This window comes from Leiobunum rupestre, chromosome 3 (genome assembly GCF_980474605.1).
Source record: "Leiobunum rupestre chromosome 3, qqLeiRupe1.1.hap1, whole genome shotgun sequence".
NCBI lineage: Eukaryota > Metazoa > Arthropoda > Arachnida > Opiliones > Sclerosomatidae > Leiobunum > Leiobunum rupestre.
Genome location: NC_143386.1, coordinates 36,686,985 through 36,710,955, shown reverse-complemented (window position 1 = coordinate 36,710,955; position 23,971 = coordinate 36,686,985). Strand labels below are relative to the sequence as shown.

At 35.5% G+C, this 23,971-nt stretch overlaps 1 protein-coding gene across 2 annotated transcripts in view; it reads left to right on the top strand.

The window, feature by feature from the left end:
• LOC149951622 (guanine nucleotide exchange factor DBS-like) overlaps positions 1-23,971 on the top strand; it is a 63,674-nt gene that overhangs the window by 17,480 nt on the left and 22,223 nt on the right. For both annotated transcript variants that reach the window (XM_090168107.1, XM_090168109.1), the window contains exons 2-8: positions 5,730-5,813; positions 7,258-7,372; positions 13,014-13,104; positions 15,216-15,329; positions 15,674-15,790; positions 19,728-20,002; positions 23,465-23,699. In XM_090168107.1, coding sequence (XP_090024233.1) covers positions 5,730-5,813; positions 7,258-7,372; positions 13,014-13,104; positions 15,216-15,329; positions 15,674-15,790; positions 19,728-20,002; positions 23,465-23,699 — 1,031 coding nt within the window. The remainder of the gene's footprint in view (positions 1-5,729; positions 5,814-7,257; positions 7,373-13,013; positions 13,105-15,215; positions 15,330-15,673; positions 15,791-19,727; positions 20,003-23,464; positions 23,700-23,971) is intronic.

Here is a 23,971-nt window from a genome sequence, read left to right as displayed (position 1 = left end):
GGAAGAATATTCTTAGAATTTTGACGCGCCACTAACGAAAAAAATACGCGACTTCAAAATGAATTTTAACGCGCTCACTATGATAATAATAATAATAATAATAATCTGCTAGGCTAATACCCAAGGCACCACCCTAGGCCTAAAGGCTGGTTCACACGGGCAGTGTTTTCCTGATTTTCTCAATTTTCTCGTTTTACCACCTTTTCCCGTTGTTCTGGCGCTCGGGAACACGACTGTACACACGGACAAAATTTTCCGGATTTTATCACAGCGAGCGCTGCCGGGGAATGAGAAATTGGATAACCTTTTTTTGAGGGGCGTTGGGCTCGACCAGTCAGCGAGCGTTATGCCGTCACGTGGTAGACGCAAAAATTCTTAAGCCTACTTTTAAAGAATTTCAAAATCCCGTGACAGCGAAACGCTCGCTGATTAGTCGAGCTCAAAGTGCTTCAGAAAACCGGGAAAAAAAGTAGAGATATTTCAACATTTTTTTCTCCGTTTTCTCGTTTACCGGCAGTGCTGACGGCGGAAAAATCCGTTTAATTTTGTCCGTGTGTACAGTCGTTTTCCCGTGCGCCAGAACAACGGGAAAAGGTGGTAAAACGAGAAAATAGAGAAAATCAGGAAAACACTGCCCGTGTGAACCAGCCTTAAGTCATCGAGCGACTTTTAAAGCCTTTAATTCAGGTGGCGAGACAAAGTTCACAAAGCGCTAAAATTTGGCTTAATGACTTTTATTAAAGTCCACGAAAAATTTTTAGTCATTGTAAAAATGGCTCTCTATGCAAAATAACGAATTGACACACTTCTATGAAACTTAATTACGACCTTATGGTTTCACCGCATGATCACAGGAGTTTTAAATTTATTAAAGGGGAACGGTCAATCCATAACCAGTTAGATAGCCCTATAGCCCGTTAAAAACTAAAATTTATGGTGAAAACCGCATAAGTAAAATATTAAGCGGTTTATTTTTAATAAAATAAAGAAATTTCGGGAAATTGAAAAGCACGCGTCCGCGGCGACACCTGGTGAGAAATCGATGAGACAGAAAAACAACATAAAAACGCGCGCTGCTGAAGACGCGAAAGATTGGTTTTTCACGCGCGGCGCGTTCCAGTTATACGATACCTAAGCCTAAATTGCGAGATTTTAAAAGTTAGGATAGTTCGCAAATCGGGCGCTGGCGATACACCTTAAGATGGCGGCGAAAATTCAAACCCAAATACTTGGCGTTATTTTGCATTTAAACTTTTCAGGCCAAAAACTATTTTTTCAACACAAAATAAGGTACGTGTAGGTATATTGAACGTCTTGTTGATCATTTGATATGCAAAAAAGGCGACATTTGGAAAAGCTTGGCCGTTTCCCTTTAAGCCCATCATTAAAGTGTGGTTATTCTCCCTGTGGAAATTTACACGAGGAAAACAAGGCACTGACACCTAGGTGAAACAAACACAAGGAGAACGCAGTTAGCCTTTAAGCACGCTAACGCAGTGTTGTGTACAAATTTCATTGGACGAGCCTTTACGCTGAACGTTTTACGGAAAGGGGGTGAACACAATTTGAAAATTTTTCCCTTCCGACGGCTGCAGGCTCTGAAGCGTCTAACCAATGAAAACTGTAGCAAGAAAATGCACGACTTTTAAAGGGGTGCGTCCTCCTTGTGTGGGGTGCTGTGTTTGTTGCTCCTAGCTGACACTTCCGCGGTTGATGATTATTCACTTATGGCGTAAGGAGCCCTTCTGTCATCGCGTGACGCAACCCCATTACGTCTTCCGCATTCACTTATATCAAGAAATTACGTTTAGAACTCATTTGGATTAAATTCGACCATTTTTATACGAGTGACACGAGCTCGCCTAATATTGTATTTTTCTTTACCCGCGTTACAACTTTGTACGTGCCAAAGTTGAAAAACTACCCGTTACACGCGCTAGTGTAATCTAAGCCTTGCTAGATTAGGCACATGTTTTTTCGATTGCACGCCCGTCAAACAGTATACTTTCAAAAAGATCGCGAATCTACAGGTACCCTCACAATAGTCGTTTAAATTAAAGATAACTCAAAGCCAATTATAGAGTTTGTGCTGCTGCGACTGGTTTGTCTATGGTTTATCTTTATACTGCCAAAGCTGAGAATTTTATAGGCATAGATCTGGCAGTGTTTTTCAACAGGGGGCAAGACAGTCAGAAAGGGGTTTATTTAACCGCCTATTGACAAATATACATTTCGACACTTGTAGCGGCATCTATGACAATGTTTTTCACGGATGAAATTTTAAGTATCTATCTTCATGTTCTGTTAACTTGAAACATGTACCTTCGCTGACTTTGCAAAATGCCTTTCAAAAGAATTATTTGGCGCTGAGAAATGTGGTATTTTGGGTAATCAGCTATACCATAAGTGTATAATATTGTTACATAAGTGTGACACTTCCTATACTTCACATGCAAAAGTTTTACTGAGAGCTATTCGCAAGACAGACTGCATTACGGGTTTCGTTGCCGTTTTGCATCCGCTTGACAGCGCCTCGCTAGGGGGAGATTTTATTCTTGTGATGACGTCACTCCGTTACTAGCTCTCAGTAAAATATTCCCCAAAATGAAAAACTTATGAAACAATATTATCGTCGCCGTTAAAACAAAACCACGTATCTTTTCGGTGGCCTTTTTGAGAAAAGTGGATTTTTAATTTTGCAGGGACTTGGGATATCGCGTGTTAGGTTTTTACATGTGAGTTAATTTTATAGTTAAATAATTTCGTTTCAATATTGAATTTATGAGGATTTTAGAATTTTTAGAGATACGTGGTTTCGCGTCATGAAGTGAGATAGGAGCTGAAAATAAGCAAGAAGTTGTGAATATCAAAGATACGTTTAAATGTTTTCTCGATTTAAAAAAATAAATCCAATTGCAACCTATTAATGTTTTTAATGTTATATACGTAAATTGGGGTGTAAAATCTAAATATGTCAATTTTGACAAAACCACGTATCTCAAATTATGTGGTTTTGTTTTAACGGCGACGTTATATACTTATACAGGCGGTAAATCTTGAAAACTGCCACAAGCCCGTGAAGATACACGTTAATGCCCAAGATGGATACTTCTGACACTAAGCATTGCTCTTTTGTGATCGTAGATGGCGCGTAAATCACGCGAAGTTGTCTATTTAATCAACGATTAAAAGAGACGGAATAAAAAAATATTTTTACTTATTTTAAAGTCTAAAAGGTCTTCATATAAGTCGCTACGCTTGCCCAGCCTTTTTTTATGTGTGGCTGCAAATAATGCAGTCAAATCCTATGAATGAATTCATAAGCTCTTCGGTGAGAGAGCTGGCGAAAGTAAGCCCAAAACGTTAAAACAAGAAGGCCATTTTACTTTATAGAAAACTTATTGTCTCTTGAGATTTATTCCGTTCGAGGGGCAGCTCACTGCAATTATTATTAGGACACCTTCGTATGATTAAATCATGATAAGATTAGATTAAAATTAAATCCTTAGCTTTGGCTGTACAAAGATTAAATATGATTAAATAATTATTACATTTTTAATCATTATTATTAGGACACCCTGTAAGTGATCTGTCCCTCGATTACGTGTTTGAATTTATTTTACCTAAATTATAAGTTTTATTTAAAAAATTAAAATATTAGGATTCTAATATTTTAATTTTTTTAATAAAACTATTTCTTTAACCATCGTTATTTTCTAATTAAGTAAATTGGTGCAAGTCGCTAACTAATATTCTTTTATCGGTTTTCGCGCAATTTTAAACGTATGTAAGGCATTAATTGCCGAAAATACCAACAATCGTGTCTCTCATTTAGATTTTGGTTTAAGTAACAGGCAAAATTCCGGCCCAGTTGTATTAGGCAGGTTGAGTCACCCCTCGAAAATGTGTAAGGATGGCTTAGCCTGCTTTCTGCCGAGAAAGCATTAAAGTAACTAAGAACTATGAAGTTCTATGAAGTTTTACTTCTTAAACTCGGGGAATTGACTACATTTTCATATAGTTCAGAAAAAGTAAAACTATAAATTATAATTTATGATTCGTTGTGAATATTACTATTTTTATAATTGTAAATTATAATACTCAGTCAGCGAATCCAAATTATATTCGAATGCAGTGGAATGAACTGTCAACTTTGCTTTTAATGAATATGCTTGTAGTAGCAGTTGAATTTACACTGGAGCGTGATGTTTAGTAATAGAATTTTTTTAGAAAATCTGTGCCACTATCTTTAGCTGTTTGGTCCAAATTTCTACTGGCAATGTTTATAGCTTTAGCTTTATCGCACTTCTTTCGGCTAAAATTACTAACATCATGGTTATTGAAAACGTTTTATATGTATATAGAGAGTAGTATCAGTGCTACATCACGCAACGTCACCCATGCTTTTTCCTATAGACGCATTCACATATTGCCTACAGGGAAATATGCAAAAAGGGGCGAAATCCTCCCGAGGTACCTTCCTATTTAATAATGTTTAAGGTAGATGGCGACACTATAAAGTTTAATAAAAATGAACTTTTTTAAAAAGTTATCAATTAATTACTAAATAGTACTTTAAATTCTTATTAAAAATATATATTTTTTGTAATTTAAATTAACAATTAATTTTAACAGTAGTTAACACTCTCCACCATAGATGGCACTATAGTACAATTTTAAACTATCCAATCAGGGAAGATAGTTTTGTATTTTAAATCTCGACAAAACCGTTCTCCACTAAAAACTGAAATCTTTCAACCAATCGTTGAAAATCAAAATTATGACGTCATGTTGCTCTCCAAGCGCCATCTACTAACAAATAACGCCATCACCACGTTACCTCGGATGAATTTTACCCCTTTAAAGTCGTCTTTGCACGTTAAAAATTGTAAATCGATTTATAGGTATATAACGCGCCTAAATGGCGGCCATGGCCAAAGCTACGAGGTGATACTACCATGGAAGTGCGACGGGGAATGTTTTACATTCCAGGATACGGTTCACTCATATTCCTAGCTATAATCAACATTTTTGAGATGATATGATCAATTTTACGAAGAAGACTTGAGGAAATATTTGGGGGTGAGGGGCTAATTTGGAATTTGGTCCTAGCGACGCCCTTGTACCCGGTTATATCATATGTAACATAATTACTCATAAGTGTGCCTCTGTTTAACATCTCTGTATTAAAAATTTAAATGAGACCTTGTTTCATAGCCACCAAAGAAAATACGGACTAACGTCGCGTAAAACTGGTTTTAACTTCCTTCCCTCCGTCATCGACTGGGAAGTGACGTCAATTACGTCATATCCTTGCAACAATGTCTCATTGAGAAAAATTTATTTCTGGCACACTTATGAGTAATTACGTTACATATGGTTATATAGTAGGTGAGATAGTAGATGAGGTCTCGCAATTCCCAGAACCGCGACAAAGTCTGTTACGGCAAAATCAAACTTTAAACGATGGATTTTGGAAGTTAAAAATAAGGACTGAACGATTCCCGCTCAGCCAGTCCTAATTAATGAGGGCGCGGCTTAAAGGTTTTCGCGGAAGATATTCATCAGTCCGTTACATTTTGGCCCAATAAAAAGCGTTGAATAAAATAAATGGTTCCCACCCCCGTAGGCGCTTTTCGCGGCCAGGGCGCCAGGAGGGAGTGAGAGTGTGTGGCTGAGCTAATTAATTATCACATTTTTTTCTTTTTCGTTCCTTTTCGGGGCTGCAGATGAGACGATGGAGGAGACGTCTGGTCCCCTGACGGTTCGGGATGTCGCCGAACTATTGCACGGCAGATACGCTATTGTTACTGGTAAGTACTTAACCGACCCGCGAGAAGAGAGCAGCCGTTCGCGGTTCATTGGTCGCTGAGAAATGCCACGTGCGAATGACGATACTTTCAAATGGAAAATTTCAAACGTGCCCCGAAAACGCTGCTAATTGAAATCGATCTAAAATCAGACGGAAATTTAAGGCTCACAACGGTAAAATGGCCGGAGAAAAAAATCGAAGATTATGATTGGTCGGATCTGTTATCACGAGGTGTGCAAGAGGAGGAGCTACTGGTTTTACACCCAGATTTTTCAAACGACGTTGTGACCCGTAAGAGACACCAGAAAATTTACAAACGTGAACGTCTGAGAGTTTCGGTAATTACGCAAATATCAGTTTTAAAATAAATTTTCTAGCGAAAATATTAAAGGTAAATACCGTCGGATATTTCAATTACAACGTCTAGGTCCCAACTATAGCTTTGACAATGGTTTAAACCGTATCTCGAGGTTCCCAATAGATGTGGCTTAAGTCATAACATAACTGGTTTAAATCATTTCAATCGTGATGAAATCATCCAAATCTCGATGAAATCATTTAAATCGCCATGAAATCATTTAAATCGCTATTAAATAATATAAATCGCCATGAAATCATTTAAATCGCTATGAAATCATTTCAGTCGCGATGAAATCATTTAAATCGCCATGAAATCATTTAAATCGCTATGAAATCATTTAAATCGCTATGAAATCATTTCAGTCGCCATGCAATCATTTAAATCGAGATGAAATCATCCAAATCGAGATGAAATCATTTAAATCGAGATGAAATCATTTAAATCGAGATGAAATCCTTTAAATCGAGATGAAATCATTTAAATCGAGATGAAATCCTTTAAATCGAGATGAAATCATTTAAATCGAGATGAAATAATTTAAATCGAGATGAAATAATTTAAATCGAGATGAAATAATTTCAGTCGCGATGAAATCATTTAAATCGCCATGAAATCATTCCAATTGCCAGGAAATCATTTAAATCGCCATGAAATCATTTCAGTCGTCATGAAATCATTTAAATCGAGAAGAAATCATCCAAATCGAGATGAAATCATTTAAATCGAAATGAAATCATTTCAATCGAGATGAAATAATTTCAGTCGCGATGAAATCATTTAAATCGCCATGAAATCATTTCAGTCGCCATGAAATCATTTCAATCGCTATGAAATCATTTAAATCGCCTCGATTAGACTAAATAGTATTTTACCAAATTTAGTTTTATAGGGACCTAGCATACGTCCCTCTTGTTGAAACAGTCCGTGGAAAATGCACAGCCTGGAATATAGCAATAGTTCTTGTCCTACGCGTAAAACCATTTTGAAATGGATTTTTCAATGTCGATTTTTACGCGTAATTTGATGGTAAATAAAGTTATGAATGAAATGTTTTGACGTTAATGTTTCCGTAATTTTCTGACAGGTGGCAGAACGGCTGAGAATTTTCCAATCATAACGTTTCCTGATCTTGGAACATTCTGTAGCCTGTCCGACGAAGACTACAAGAAGCTGATGCTTTACCTTACTTCAGTTCCTACGTAAGTTTCCCTTTTTTAATCGATGACTCAAAAATTTCGTTGAATAGAAATTGAATGTTTGGGTGAACGAAATGAGCCGTTTAGGTTGAAATAGAGTTTGACCTCGCTGCTGACGCTCGTATAGATAGCAAGTCATTCTCTTTTTTCTAATTCGTTTTTACGGAATTGCGTTTGAAAAATAAAATGATAGGCGCTGTCGTGTCGGCTTAGAAATAAAATTACAGATTTACGCACAAACATTATTTTATATATTTATTCTGGTCTTCGGCTTGGAAGTTTAGAAGCTGTGAACAGGGTTGCCCATATTTGGGATATTTTTAAATGAAATCAAAAAATATTTTAATCGAATTAAATAGTTTTTATTTGAATTTTTGTAATATTACTGGTTTAATTGATTTTGTTGATTTTTTATATAATAAAATATATTAATTTGAGTAAGTGTAAATTTAAATTAATAATCTTAATTATGTGGTATTAGTACTACTTTATATATTACTATGGTAATAAAAAACACCTAAATTGTTCGAATTTTAACTATATATGGTATTGGTACTACTTTATATATTACTATGGTAATAAAAAACACCTAAATTGTTCGAAATTTAACTATACTCTAATCTACTGGACACTTAATAAAATTCATACTTACTCTTTTGATATAAAAATTGTGTAAGTATTGGAAATAATATTTATAATAAACAATACCGTATAATCAGGGTTGCCATAGGCCAGGGAAATCAGGGTAACGTCAGGGTTGGCTGATTTAAATCAAGAAATTTAAAAAATCATTGATCACACCATGTATTTCAATGTTGAAATAAAAAAATAGCCTAAAATAGTTTATTAAAAAATTAAAATACATAGAAAATCTTAGCAAACTAAAATATTAAATAGTAATTACATTTAAATATGATTTCATTTAATTCAAGATTAGCTAACTGATAAAAGAAAATTATCTGTAAATTATACAGGAAAAAACCATTAATTGTATAAAAATCAATAAATTCTATGAAATCAAAAAAATCCGATTTAAATAAAAAAATCAAAAAGGTTCTAACCCTGACATTTTTAAAGTTAGTTTTACTTTTATTATGTGACAATTTATGTTATTATTATTTAGTTCCTTAAAAGTTCTGGTTATTTTTTTAAGCGTTGCAATAAAAAGTTATTTTTGTTAAAACAACCTATGTAATAAAATATATGTCGAAGAAATTTATTAACTCATGATAAAAGTAAAACGTCTTATTTTGATTTGTCTATCTCTATAATGGTCAAGGAAAAGTCATTGAATTTAAGTATGAAAATATGTAATATTTTTTACACTGTATTCCAACAAATCTTAAGAAAAAATATGGAAAATGGTTGTAATAAAGGGCTTTGGTATCGGAAAATGTTTTCATTGAATAATAATAATAATAAAAATAATAATAATAATAATAATAATAATAATAATAATAATAATAATAATAATAATAATAATAATAATAAAATAACAATAATTTAATATATATTTAATAAATAAATTAAAAACTTAAAGAAGATAAAAAATTAATTAAACTTTTCCTTATTTTATAGGTAGGCCTATATGTTTTAGCGAAAATAAACGTATTTAGCTGGTTTCGCGATAAACCATTACGAGTGGAATATTCGAATTATAATCGCCGTATGTCTAAGTTATTTAAATGAAGTTTTTTTGTGAAGGCGTCGAAACAAAGACAAAATAATTAATAACAATTGAGAAACCAATTGGAAATAGCTCTATGCCTAATTTTAATTATTACTATAAGAAGTGTCACCCGGAAAAAAAATTATATCTTTACCACCATTATCACCCGTTTTAAAGCTATTTTACCAAATATTTTTCTCAATGGGGGTCGGGATTCGGTGCACATTAAATATTTAATTTTAAAATCGCTAATATTTCAAGTACTTACGTAATCTCGATACCATTTTTTTAAACGCTATTGAAAACAGAATAATTAGGAATTTTAGAAGCACCCATATACTTTGAAATATAATAGGTGATTTAAATCAACGAGTTTTTAACAAAATCTTTTGATTTAAATCGAATTTAATTTAATCAGACAACCAGATCTGTAAATGTTGTTTTACTGGTCATCACAAATCTGCGAAGCTTACTTTCCTTTAAAAGCTAAAAATATGTCCATGAAGTAGAACAATTCAGTATATTTTAGCAATTTTTATTAATTTCAAAATTTTACATTCTCTGTACAACAATCTGGTCCTAATTTTAATACATATATAATTTCTAGTTTGAAACTATTTATATTATTATATTATATCTGGTGAAAACGATGAATTGTAGAGATGAGGAAACTCTTCTTTCTGCAATCGTAAAATTAAATCAAGGTTTAAACTTAACGTGAAAACGCGAGATGAAGAAAGCTAATGTTACTTACGCGGTTGGTATTTAACCGATGGTGATTCCTTTCTCGAAGCCCAAGGCTTTGCTGATGGCCAAGGGGATTTCGATGTTGGCGTTAGTGCGGATGTTGGCTAGACCCAAACCGAGGTCCTTGCCGAAACGGAGACCGATTCCTCCAGGTCCGATGGTCTTGCCTAGGTTGATGTTGAATCCCTTGTTGCCTCCGAAGTCGAGACCGAATCCTTTGTCCAAGGAGAGACCACCGGCGCCCAAACCCACACCCTTGTTGAAGGACACCTGAGGCATGGGGATTTCGATTCCTTTGTTGATTCCGAGACCAGCACCAACGCCGAGGCCGAGACCATTGCCGAGACCGAGACCGAGACCATTGCCGAGACCGAGACCAAGACCATTTCCGAGACCGATGTTCTTGTCCATGCTTAGTCCTTTGTCGAGATCTCCACCGAGTCCCAGACCGAGTTCGGCGCTGCAGTAGGCCACAGCAGCCAAGAAAACGACGGCAGACTGAAAATAAATTTGTAAAAGAAACGACTATGTAGAGAAAATATTTCGTGCATTAAGTACAAAATTTCCCAAGCACCAAGTTTAGAAACATTGGTCTTCTAAGAAACCTAGGATTCAAATAGTATGAAATTTTCACTTACCAATGAATTCATGTTGAAGATGAGATTGGTTGTTGCTTGAAGGCGAAGAAAACTGTTTGTGATTTTGCAAGGAGTAAGGAGCCCTTTATATACCGGATTCCATTGCCTGCAAGAGCTTCGACGGCACTTCAACTCCCTCTCCAGATTTTAAAAACTTACCGATTTTGATCTCCACGAAAATAATTATACCTACTGAGCTCGTCTTTCTATCTCTTATTATCCGGATATCAGTGACGTACTCTCGGGGTTCGTTTGATTAATTTAACAAAAACTTAAAATTTAATAGCCGAAGTCGATACTTCAAACCCTTATCAAATTCTAGATTTTTCCATCTTCAAAGTGATTTTTACTTCGTTTAATTTTATAATGGAAATGCGCTTTTGCGATTGCATTCAATTTATTTGTTAGAGGATAAAATGCTTTTTAAAAATTCTCGTGGTTACGTTACTCCAACTTTCTTCGTGAAAATAAGAAATGAACGTTATCGTGTTATACCGTAGGCGAGAAAAATGGTAAATTTCACTTTATTGATCCATGCCCCTAATATTTAAAAATATCTAATTAAAATGCTCTGGTTAAGTTCGTTTTCCAATGACGTAAATAAATTGTTAAAATATTTCCGTCATTGACAAACGATTAATTAATTAATTCACAAATTATTTTAAAATTAATGAAGTTTTGGGAAAATTGAATCGATTGCTCTTACAATGTATTCATAAATGTGTGAAATAAAATACAAATATTTTTAACGGGTGCTGTATAAATGTAGCTTTACCTAAAAATATATTTTCGTAACAAAGAGCAGCAATCATAAAAGAACCCACCATTTAATTACGTTATAACTACTGGTGAGTGGCTCATTATAATAAAACCACAATCCATTTAATCCGTGATTAAATCGCACAAAAATATATAAATTGCGGCTTTTGCTAAAACGCTGTTTTTCCCCGTTGACGCAAAAATAATGAATTAGGCCTAATTTGGATTTTTTTAACTGCGGCTATTCTGCAACAGTGAAATCGACCTTTAAATCATTTCAAATTTAGGTTTGTTATTGTGTACAATCGAACGCTGAATATTCCTGATGTTTCATCTTTTAGAGCGTTCTTTAGGGAATGTATTTATTTATAATTAGGGAAAGTAAGTATTTGTATTTAGGAACAATAACTCTGTTGGGACGATTTTTAACGTTGTTCCGAATCCCTTCATGTTGCCGGGGAAAAGTCGACAATGAGGGGGGGGGGGGGGTTGCAATGATTGAAACGCTAAAAATTGTCTCAGTTAGTTATCTTTCCTAAGTAGAAATAAGTAAATTTTTGCCCAGCAACAAACCTTTAAGTAGCGCCGAACATGTCAAAAGCTATTGTAGCAGGGCTCCCAGCGATTATTTTTTTAAATATAGGAATTTATAAAAAGTCTTGAATCTTCTCCATAAATTCCCTCGTAAACAAATTCGAATACTTTAAAACTTTAATATTCACATTATCACATTTAATATTGCTTCAATATAAACTTAAGACGTGTTTTAAAATAAAAATAGGAAAAAAATTAACGCAGCCAGGAAAATAACTGCTAACCCCAGTCCTAGAAGTAATATACATAATTATTATCAAGAGCTCCGCTAAGTGATTTTTTAATATTTCCTATAAGTTAAGGTGTTTAGTACATTTCACATAAGAGTTTCAGCAGCTATCTAAGTACAATTTTTAAAATAGGTATATAAAGGTACAATTTTTGAAAATATAGGAACAATTTGAAAAAATTGGAAAATATAGGATGAATTTGAAAAAAATAGGAAAATAGAGGAACAATTTGAAAAAATAGGAAAATATAGGATCAATTTAAAAAAATGGGATAATATAGGATCAATTTGAAAAAAAAATTAGGAAAATAGAGGAATCATTTGAAAAAATATGAAAATATAGGAACAATTTGGAAAAAAAATAGGAAAATAAAGGATAAATTTGAAAAAATAGAAAAATATAGGATCAATTTGAAAAAAAATTGGAAAATAGAGGAATAATTTGAAAAAATAGGAAAATATTGGATCAATTTGAAAAAAAAATAGGGAAATAGAGGAACAATTTGGAAAAATAGGAAAATATATGATCAATTTGAAAAAATAGGAAAATATAGGATCAATTTGAAAAAAATTAGGAAAATAGAGGAACAATTTGAAAAAATAGGAAAATATTGGATCAATTTGAAAAAAAAATAGGGAAATAGAGGAACAATTTGGAAAAATAGGAAAATATATGATCAATTTGAAAAAATAGGAAAATATAGGATCAATTTGATGAAAAATAGGAAAATAGAGGAATCATTTGAAAAAATATTAAAATATAGGAACAATTTGAATAAAATAGGAAAATATAGGACCAATTTGAAAAAATAGAAAAATATAGGATCAATTTGAAAATATAGGGATTGAACTCTGGGAGCCCGGTAGTAGGGTGCGGACTATTTTGGAACCATTGGAGTCGAGCCCAAAATACTAATGTTTATATTCCCTTGGCCTACGCTCACTTTCCGAAATCAATGTTTATTATTATGTATTTGTAGTTTATTATTTGGTATTTTCCGGGCGCAGGCTGCATGAAGCCGACTTCGGATTCGTGTTGGTCGTGGACCGCAGGAACGACAAATGGAGCTCTGTCAAAACCGTGCTCTTGAAAATCTCAGTAAGTTCTACTCATTCTCCACTTTTATTACAAATATCAGAAGTGTATAATATATCTGTTACGAGAGAAGTATTTGTCTGCCTATCAGGTTAATTTTTCAAAACGCGTTTGAAAAAATATACAGGGTGTTTCAAAAGGTAATGCAAAATTTTAAGGAGTTGTAGGGGTGAGTTGAGAATTATGCCTTTTTTTCCCCATTTTCCTACGATGAGTTAAAAGAGTGCCAGAGAGCTTCAAAGTGAGGCCTACTATCCCCTGGAAGTAGGCTGCAACAGGCGCAAAACCAAGCAGCAGGGAAATGCGAACATTAAGGTTTGGGTTCGTGTGATAGGTAAAAAAGGACTTTGTAAACAAATCGAGGTAACCAGCGTAAAAGGTAACATAAACAGTATTTAAAGTCCCTGTTGCTTGGTTTTGTGCTTGCTGCAGCCTACTTCCAGGGGCTAGTAGGCCTCACTTTGAAGCTCTCTGGCGCTCTTTTAACTCATCTTCGTCATGTATTGCTTTTATATTATTATCAATATGATTTATCGATATGTAAATATCCCAACGCAATGTAATTTTTACATACTCGTTTCTCATGTGGCAGACCAGGGTTCGAGACAGAGTATCTAAAGCAGGGGGTGCACAGGGGGAAAATAACCCCCCCCCCGAAACGTTTGGTTGTTCATACAAATATTTTTATTTTTTTACTTTTTTTTCAATGGTTTGCTCCCCCCCTGAAACCAATTCCAGGCTACGCCACTGATCTAAAGTGAACATCTTCATTACTGTAATATTTCAATTTCCTTTCAAAAACTTTTATATTTAACGCTTTTATAAATATTTTATGAGTAGTTCTGTAACTACACAAATTTTAAAATGCCAATACACAAGTTTCACAAAAAAGATATGATATTGAAAATGTTCACTGGAGTTACGAGGATTCTATAGGTACATTTTGCGTCGTGTTTTGATTATTTTGAGTAAAAAAAGCCAACTTAATAGTGGCAAAATCACTCTGTTTTTTTAATTAAAATTGAATTGAATTGATAAAAAAATTATAATATAATTTTCTTTCTAATTTTTAAAAAACAAATAGATTTACGTTACGTAGCCTTTTCATAATCCATTAACAGCCAAACACAGAGTCTTACGATTTTTTATAGGATCCGCCTAAGGTATTCTAGTTGAATATTCATGGGTGAATTAAATCCTTGCTTCGGTATTTAACCTTCTAAAACTCCTATAAATTGGTATCTTTATTCCTATTAATCTCCTATTTTAGTTTTCACCTACACACTTAAAGCAGACAAAAAGAAACTAGAAAAATATATCGTCGCAAAAAATAATTCAAATGTAGAATTTATCGCACGAAACGACTTCTAGTTTTACCATAAGTAACATAATAAACATAAGTATGACACTTCCTATTCTTATAACGATAGTCTGTGTCGCCAATGGTCATATGTGATTAAAGACTGACAGAGCAATTGACTATTGCAGTTACGATTATATTAGATGGTTATTTTAAAATTTTCGACTTGAAAGCGTTTTCGCTCGTTGTTATAGCCATCAAACTAATTTGTCAGTAATTTCTCCAGCAAAGAGAGCAACTTACGGAAATCACACTACGACAGACTATCATTTACTGAAATCGTTCAGTGTCATATTTATCTTATTATGTTACTTATGATTTTATCAATAATGTAGTAATTTCTACTTAGAGATAATGACTATGTTTAGACTATTTTTAGCTTTGCCTATTCGCATTAGCCAACATTTTGCAAAACATTATTGACCAACAGTGTTGGCAAAACCGAGTTACTCCGTGGGAAAATATTTACACAACGTGTTGGCCACTCAATTTGGTGGCCAAGTTTTGAAAACGACTATTTTTTGTGACCGAGGCTTAAGTCCCAATAGTTAAATCTAATAATTTTCGTACACATAATTTTGATTGAACAAAACCAAATTAAATATGCGTAGAAAATACCTTTATTAGGATACATTGGATCGTATGAAATCGATCGGGATACATTTTTAGCTTTAGTAGACCCTTTTCGAGGGGACTTAGTTTTTGAAAGAACGCTGACAATTTCAAATATTTGCATTTTCTCGTTTGTGTCCAGGGTTTCTTTCCCGGTCTGATTCAGGAGGTATTTGTACTTCGGCCCTTAGGGTTCTTTCAAAAAGCCATTTCAGAAGTCAGCAACAAATTTTTTAAAGAGGAGTTCAAATTCAAAGTAAGTTTCCATCACTTCAATTAAATAGTTTAAGCTAGGAGCAACAAACACAGCACCCCACACAAGGAGAACGCAACCCGTCAAAAGTCGTGCATTTTCTCGCGTACAGTTTTCATTGGTTAGAAGGGAAAAGTTCGGAAAATGTCTTCCCCCCCGCCCGTAAAACGTTCAGTGTAAAGGCTCGTCCAATGAAATTTGTACACAACACTGCGTTAGCGTGTTTAAAGGCTAGCTGCGTTCTCCTTGTGTTTGTTACTCCTAGGTTTAAGCAATAACGAATATTTTAAGTTGCGTAATGATGTAATGTGAAATATAATACCGTGTTTTTACCTGGTCTCTCGAAGTTAGTGGTCTGTAGCAACGTAGACGAACTCCACGAACACATAGAGCCCAGCCAGCTGACTCCTGATCTGGGAGGAACTGTCGCCTACTGCCACGAGGACTGGATCGAACAAAGAGTGGTATGCCAAGCCTACATTTTTCCAATTCATTTTAAGCTGCATCGAACCGCGTTCTCCCTTAAAAGACCAGCTTAGGCAAAAGTATATAAAAAGCTCTTCCAAGAAATCTGGTGTACAAATAGTGAGAAATCGAAATAATTATTTCCGGAAGAAATATAGGAAATATTGAATCCAGGATAAATATTGGAAATCTAGAGAAATAAACGGAAATATTTTCGATATTTCTGGAAATCTAAAAATGCAGGAGAAATATTAGAAATATTTTCGATATTTCCGGAAATATAGAAATACATTGGAAATATTAGAAATCTAGAGAAATCCGAAGAAATATTAGAAATCTAGAGAAATCCAAAGAAATATTAGAAATCCAAAGAAATATTACAAATCTCGAGAAATTCAAAGAAATGTTGGAAATCTAGAGAAATACAAATAATTATTAGAAATCTCGAGAAATTCAAAGAAATATTGGAAATATAGAGAAATAAACGGAAATATTTTTGGTTTTTCTGGAAATCGGGAAATCCAAAGAAATATTGGAAATCTCGAGAAATCGAAAGAAATATTGGAAATCTAGAGAAATAAACGGAAATATTTAAGAAATATCGGAAATACTTGGAAATCAGAAATCTGATGAACAATTTTTACTAAGTGGCTACCCCATCGGAGATAAGTATTAATTTCCGTATACTGCTTATGCCATTCGCTCAAAACCGAGGGACTAGTTACTCTACGCAATCGGTGTACACGCTACTACCTTTGTCTGTCTTACACCCGGTTTTCACTGTGCGATTTTCGTATTTTTTTGCGGAAAAGGAAAACACATTTCCTGTTATTTTTGCGAAATTCGTGTTTTTGCGTCGCGGGTCCTATTTCTATTTTTGCGATATATATTTTGGTGCGGTTTTTTTCCCCGTAGACGTAGCCAATCATAGCCAGTCTTTTAGTCACGTGATTTAGGAAACCGAGGGAGCGCGTGTGTTTACCTTTTTCAAGTCGCCATTTTGAAATTTCGAGATAAGACCTATATAGGCTTAGCTCTTCGATCTGATAGTATAGCGGTCTGCACTCTGCCGTGTATTAAGTTAAAATGACAAAAATTAATTCTGAAGCTATTGTAGAAGAGATTAGAAAATACACATATCTTTATGATAAGAAAAACTCGAGCTACAAAGATGTAATCATGAAAGACAATAGGATGAAATCTATCGCAACAATGTTAAAATGTCTAGTGTATTGTTTTTTTTCCCCAACTTCGATACAATAAGTAAACTTTAAGGGTATTAATAACTTCGACAACTACGTCGTCCTCCATGTTTGTTTGACGAGATCCTTTTTATTTATTTTAATTTTTTTAACACGTATTCGAAATTAAAAGAAAATTCGTTTCGCTTAGTGAAAACTCACAAGCGAAAAACAAATTTTGGAAAACGAATTTGACGTTTTCCGCTCTTTTTGCGAAATTATGTACGCAAAGTAAGTCGCCCAGTGAAAACCGAGTGTTAATGATTAACAGTGTTGAGTACACGTAATCCGTGTACTGACAGTGGTTAGCCCTCGCTCGAAACACGTCACTTCCAAGGCTTCCGATAAAGTGTGAAAAGACTTAACGTAAGAACAAAACGCGTCGAATAGTCACTTTCTGAAACTATTACATTTGGAAAATGTTATTTATACGTAAGAAAATACCTTTACGCAGTGTAATATTTATGTTTTATATCTTCTGGCAGCCTAAAATAAATGGATATCTCTTTCTAGAGAGATATCGTATTCGTGACCGAAAACTATCGCTACGCCCGCTTTGGTTCGCCATTGAAACCTAGAGAGGTAGTGGCTAAAGCAGACGCTATTAGTATTTCCTCATCCTTATTCGTAAATTTGACTTTATAAATAATGATACTTGCATTTTAATATAATTTTTGCATCGTTTGCTTATATTTTTATAAGTTTATTAAAGAAAGAACGTTCTTATGACTCTTTAATTGGACTGTAGCAGACGCTAGATCATAGTCTCTACCTTGGAAAAGCTAGCGCCGTTACGCCACCTAGACGCGTTTCAGTCGCGAATATACCTCAGGCTACAGCTCAGTTATTTTCGGAACAGATAAATGGCCAGCTTTAAAAAGAGGCTATTTTATTACGATTATTTTTTATCAAAGTTTTTGTTTTACCAGTTTCTGTATGAGGCGACTATACTGTACAGGTTTAGTAAAAATATAATAGAAATTCAAACAACGGCAACTACCTGTCATATCTAGATAAAATTTCTATCTCTCAATTCTTTGTTGAACCAATATTTAGCAGATTGTAGGTTCTAGAATCTCGATAGTGTTGCCAATTAATAATTCAGCAACGTGTCTAGAGATGGCGCCACGGTTACGGATCCAGCTCAGCAACGAGTCTAGAGATGGCGCCACGGTTACGGATCCAGCTCAGCAACGAGTCTAGAGATGGCGCCACGGTTACGGATCCGGCTCAGCAACGAGTCTAGAGATGGCGCCACGGTTACTGATCCGGCTCAGCGACGAGTCTAGAGATGGCGCCACGGTTACGGCTCCGGCTCAGCAACGTGTCTAGAGATGGCGCCACGGTTACAGATCCGGCTCAGCAACGAGTCTGGAGCTGGCGCCACGGTTACGGCTCCGGCGTGTTAGTCACCATGGATAGTCTGTAGATTTTTCCCTCAACTGGTCTACGTTTTAAAGTCATTTACCTTCTATAACCAGGACGAGATACTGCCTCGAAGGAAGACGATGTATACAAAACCGTGACTTCGCGTTTTCGAGAGTTTGTTTAGAAATATGAAAAATGAAAATTAATCCGCTATAGAATTGTAACTCCGTGGTAACTTCTGTCTATTTCTTAAAATTCAAATGAAAATTCAGTTGATTTAGTTGTTAAAATGGATTCCCGTAACAGGAAGGCACAAGCACTCCTATTTAAGCCGTGGCTCCGCTATTTAGTTTGTTTACATCGACTCCACTGTTCAGCACGAGAAAAGTTTACAGTGCTGCCAGATTTTTGGACAAATAAGGAGAAAGTAATTGACATGTGCGACTTAATTCGTTTAATCGGCGCGGTAATAGAACGCACATTATTTAGCCATTTGAAGAGTCCCAAGATTGAGGGACCTCTTGTAAAAAAATGCGTCATATTTATCGGAAGTTTGTTTAATAGACCATTCTATAAAATACTACTTATGTGCTTATTTACTTTTGTGTATAGAGAGCAGTGGCGAAGCCAGGATTATATTTCGGGGGGGGGGGGTTGGGCGCACGCCATTGAAAAAGAGTAAAATAATAAAAATATTTGTACGTACGACCTTACGCCCGCCCCTTTGGCTACGCCACTGACAGAGAGGCAGACGGTTTGGCCCGATTTTTCATGAACCAGGGAGGCTTATAAAAGGTTTCTCTGGCAAACCTGTCAACCTAGTTGTCTGGATAAATAGTGGATTTTTGATCAAAATCCTACTCATTTAACTGCTATAGTTTTATACAAACCATTATAAATAGTTAATGAACAAGGCCTATATCTCATTGATTTTGTAAATAGTTCAGATATAGACTTACTATACAATATACTATCTTCACGTAGGCTACCGTAGCTATATATAGAGTGTTGTCGTCTGATACGATTTTGAAAACTTGTAACGTCACAGCTGTAGTGTTGATAGTGGCCGCCATGACAGTTACCGTTTTTTATCAATAGGCAAATTACAATGGTGACGTCGCAGGGTTTCAGACGACAACACTCTATTGAAAATCGAGTTTATGGGTGACTCTTCAGAAAGTACCAATCAAATAGGAATGAGCTTAAACAGAATTTTTGAAACCAAAGAGTAAATAAGTTTGCAAGTCCTACTGAAGTAGCGCTAAGTTGTCTTTGTGAAAGCGTTTGGCCTGTTTAGCTAGGAATTTATAGAAAGGTCTATTCGTAGGCTGTGGAGAAGTTTTCAACGAATCTGCAAGAGATTTCAGCGGCTTTGCGCGAGATGACTCGGCGATTGCAAGAGACGGAACTGCCCAATGACGTCGATTCGACGCGATGTCTTCTAGAGGAGCAGGGAGGCGAGTTCCGGGAACTCAAGGATGACATCCTCAGCGCCACGCGACACGGGCAGACGCTCCTCAGCTGCATCCGACGCCCCGCCGCCGTCTCGTCGCCCCTCGACTTGTGTCCCGACAGACTCATCAACGTCACTGCCGTTGAAAGGTATTTCGTACCCGCGCGGATATTCAATATTAACCACACTCTCGCGCTACTCGAGTGACAGCTTGACCAACGGGTTAGACTGTTCTTTCATTGAATATACAAATCAAACATCGATTAAAGAGGTCATGGGTCAAATAATGATAAAACCGGGGCATGACTCTGGTACCTTCACGCGTACCAGCGGCGTAGCAACCAGGGGGACAAGGGGACAATGTCCCCTGCTAAATTTTATACGTCTGTATTTGTCCCCCCTGAAATATTGTGTATTTGTTTTTACAACCATTATGAAAGAGATAAATTTGTCAGTTAAAACTTTTAACAACAAAGTAAGAGGGAATTTAAATTCAACTTGGTTCATTTGCCATTTATTAGGACTCCCCAAACTCAAAAACGTTCCTACGCCTCTGACGCGTACTAAATTGGCCGTCCACTAAAAGATACAGGCGGCCATTTTAGTAGGAGGGGGGAAAAGGGTTAAATGAATTGGGAGCAAATACAAGCAGAAATTTCCTGTTTCTCGAACACCATCTAGTGTTGACTAAGTCAGAATTCGGAAATAAGTGGAGGTTGTAATTCGAAAATCTTGCCATGTTTGGCACCTCATTTTTAGATTAATTTGAACTATTATAGGAAAGTATTTGTTTAATATTAATTGTATATATTATACTAATTATGAACTTAATATGTATAAAAATAAATAGTTACTTCAATATTCACACTCAATATTAATAAAAATTCTAGGATATTTACTACGACGACCACGTGTATTATTTTTGAAAACTGTCCCTAAACAATTTTACCCCAAAATGACGTGGGTCTGCGATCGCGCGTATTTTCCAATAGTGGGCAATAGTGGTCGGTTGTTAGCGCTATTGGACAGGTTTTTGACATAGAGTCATGTCCTGGATTTATCGTTATTAGGCCCATCCCGAGGTAAGGTAAAACGTCCGAAACAGTCCGAGCTATCACTCGTCAGAAAATTGAGTACCTGAGACCACTTCTCGGTCTTTAAAGACCGACTACATATTTATTCGGTTTACTCTGTTTCTCACTGGTAGTCGGCTGCTTGCATAACATATGTGTCTTGCAGCGAGCCAGTTTCCAGTGAAAGACAGAGTAAACCGAATAACTATGTAGTTGGCCTTTAAAAAGGAACAATTTATTAAAAGGAAAGCACCAAGATGATCAAAATTTAATTTTACTGCGAAATCCGGGTTAATAATTTTAAGCCGTTGTTTGGCAATTGATTTTTAAAGCTTCTGAGCGCCTTCTATTGAAGCTTTTAGATAGTACAAGTAGCTCGTGCCAGCAGCGCGACCGTTAGTTTGATCATATGCAGTGGTGCGTAGGATAAGAAACTGGGACTGTAGTTAATAGCCGCGGTTTTAAGTTGTTATAACAACGCTCCGCCCCATTTCAGGCGCCATCTCTGGAACGGAATACGAAACATTAATAATAATAATAATAATAATAATAATCAGCTAGGCTAATTCCCAAGGCACAAGTATTATTATTTTAATTCACAATTAGAAATATTTTTTTTTTATAAATTCTTTGTATTTTATAATATCATAAGTGTATAATATTAAAACATAAGTGAGACATTTCCTATTCTTTACATGGAAAAGTTTTACTGGGAGCTATTCACAATACAGACGGCATTACGGGCTTCGTCACCGTTTTGCGTCCGCTCGCTTACGTGTCACACGTAGCCTTTGACAGCGCCTCGCTAGGGGGAGATTTTCTTCTTGTGATGACGTCACTCCGTGACTAGCTCTCAGTAAAATATTCCTCAAAGTGACAAACTTATGAACAATATTATAGACTTATTAAAATAACGCATAAAAATGAAATTTTATTTATATTTGTAATTTAACTCAATGCTAATTTTTATTATAAAAAGGACACATTTTAAATTTAACAATTTGGTATTTGTAAAACTTTCCATTATTAATACTTTCGATTTCGCTGAAAAGATAGCAGTATGTGACTCTTACAAAAATATCAAAATAAATTGTAGAGCTACGTGGAATTTGAAACTGTGCCAGTTCGAGGATCTTCCTTGAGATATATTAAGATTTGATATGATTAAGACAGACATCGAAACTTTAGGAACTATTTTGGAGCGTTTAAAAGTATTTGGTGGCTAAATGTAAGTGTTTGTATATTTATAAGGGCCCTTTTCAACTTATAAATCTTACATTCGTGGTAGAAAGTTTCCACCAGCACAGTTGGAAGGGTTCGCAATGACACAATTTGTCCTGGGCCTGAAATGTCTCAACTGATTTCATTTGTAGAATAACTTACGAAGTTACGTGTTTCACTTCTGCTTTTATTTATCTTTGGAAATAGTAGAATTATAACCTATGGATTAATTTATTAGCTTATAATGTAAATATGCTAAATGGAATATACAGTAGACGAATGTTTGCGCTAGGAGTGCTTTTATTTGACTTTTAGGGAGGAAGGTCTGTAAGAGCCCCTTTTACTACCACCATAAGTCTATAATATTGTTCCATAAGTTTGTCACTTTGGGGAATATTTTACTGAGAGCTAGTAACGAAGTGAGTAGTGACGTTATCACAAGAAGAATATCTCTCCCTAGCGAGGCGCTGTCAAAGGCTACGTGTGACGCGGGAGCAAGCGGACGCAAAACGGCGACGAAGCCCGTAATGCCGTCTGTCTTGTAAATAGCTCTAAGTAAAACTTTTGCTTGTGTCCCACTTATGTACCAATATTATACACTTATGCTACCGTCTTATGCAAAATTCGAGCGCTTGCTCCTTTCCCGCGACCATTCGTACTGTAACTTGATCGAAGATGATTCATTCGAAAAAGACTAAGGGGCTGTTCACAAATTACGTAACGCAGAAAAACCACTTTTTGGACTCCCCCCCTCCCCCTCGTAACAAAGAGTAACAAATGGAAGGACCCCTCTTCTTAAATTACGTAACAAATATCGACCCCCCCCCCTTAAATTATTATAGTACGTAACAACTAATATGCTGGTAATAAAGTACTATAAGATCAGGTACTAAATTTTGTTGTTTGTAATTTACATTTGAAATTACAACTGTATTTTTACGCAATACTTTATACCCATGGGTATGAAATTCTTTTAAACGTGAGTAAACCAATGAAAATGCTTATGTTCTTAATAATTGCGACTGTTTCTGAAAGTGATGAAAATTTTATTCTACGATATTAAAGATAAGATGTGTTACGTAACATTTTAGTGAACCCCCCCCCCTACGTAACAATTCGTAACACTTGCCAAAACCCCTTCTCCACCCCTACCACGTTACGTAATTTGTGAACAGCCCCTAAACCACTGAGTATAAAATTTCAATACCCCGCAATTAGTACACCAAATAGTCAAAACACTTGATTCTCCATTTAAGGACGGAAAGTGTGTTAAATTTAACGGTTCTGACTTTTGTTTTATTGTTTTCTTTTGACCAGGCTACTAGTCCAGTTAGAAGAAACGGAGAAAGGTTTCGACTCGTTCTGGTCGGATCACGAAAAGCGGTTAAGTCAGTGCCTTGAGCTTAGAAAATTCGAGTTTGATTTTAAAGAACTTCAAGCCAACATTGTTAGCAGTCTAAAGGAGCTACGAAAAGTTTCCGAAGCCGGTGATTCAGTCGCGCAGGTCGACTGTCTGCTCACGCAAATGCAGCGCTTCAAACTTATCATCGAGGTACGGTATAATCTACTATGTTTCACCAAGGACGTATTATTTATACTTTAGGGTGCTAACAAGAATGTATTTATTTATACTCAGGGAAAATGAATATGTCGAAACTATCGACGGACACGTTGAGGCCCTAACCCCGTCACGCTAAGGGGTAGGGGGGGGGGAAGGTGGTTTTATTTTTTGCGTCCTCGCAGCAGCGTTAATAGCGTCGAAAAACGTAATTTTTAAGAACCAATGAGATTGCAGTATTATTTGATTTTATTAAAGCGGAGGAG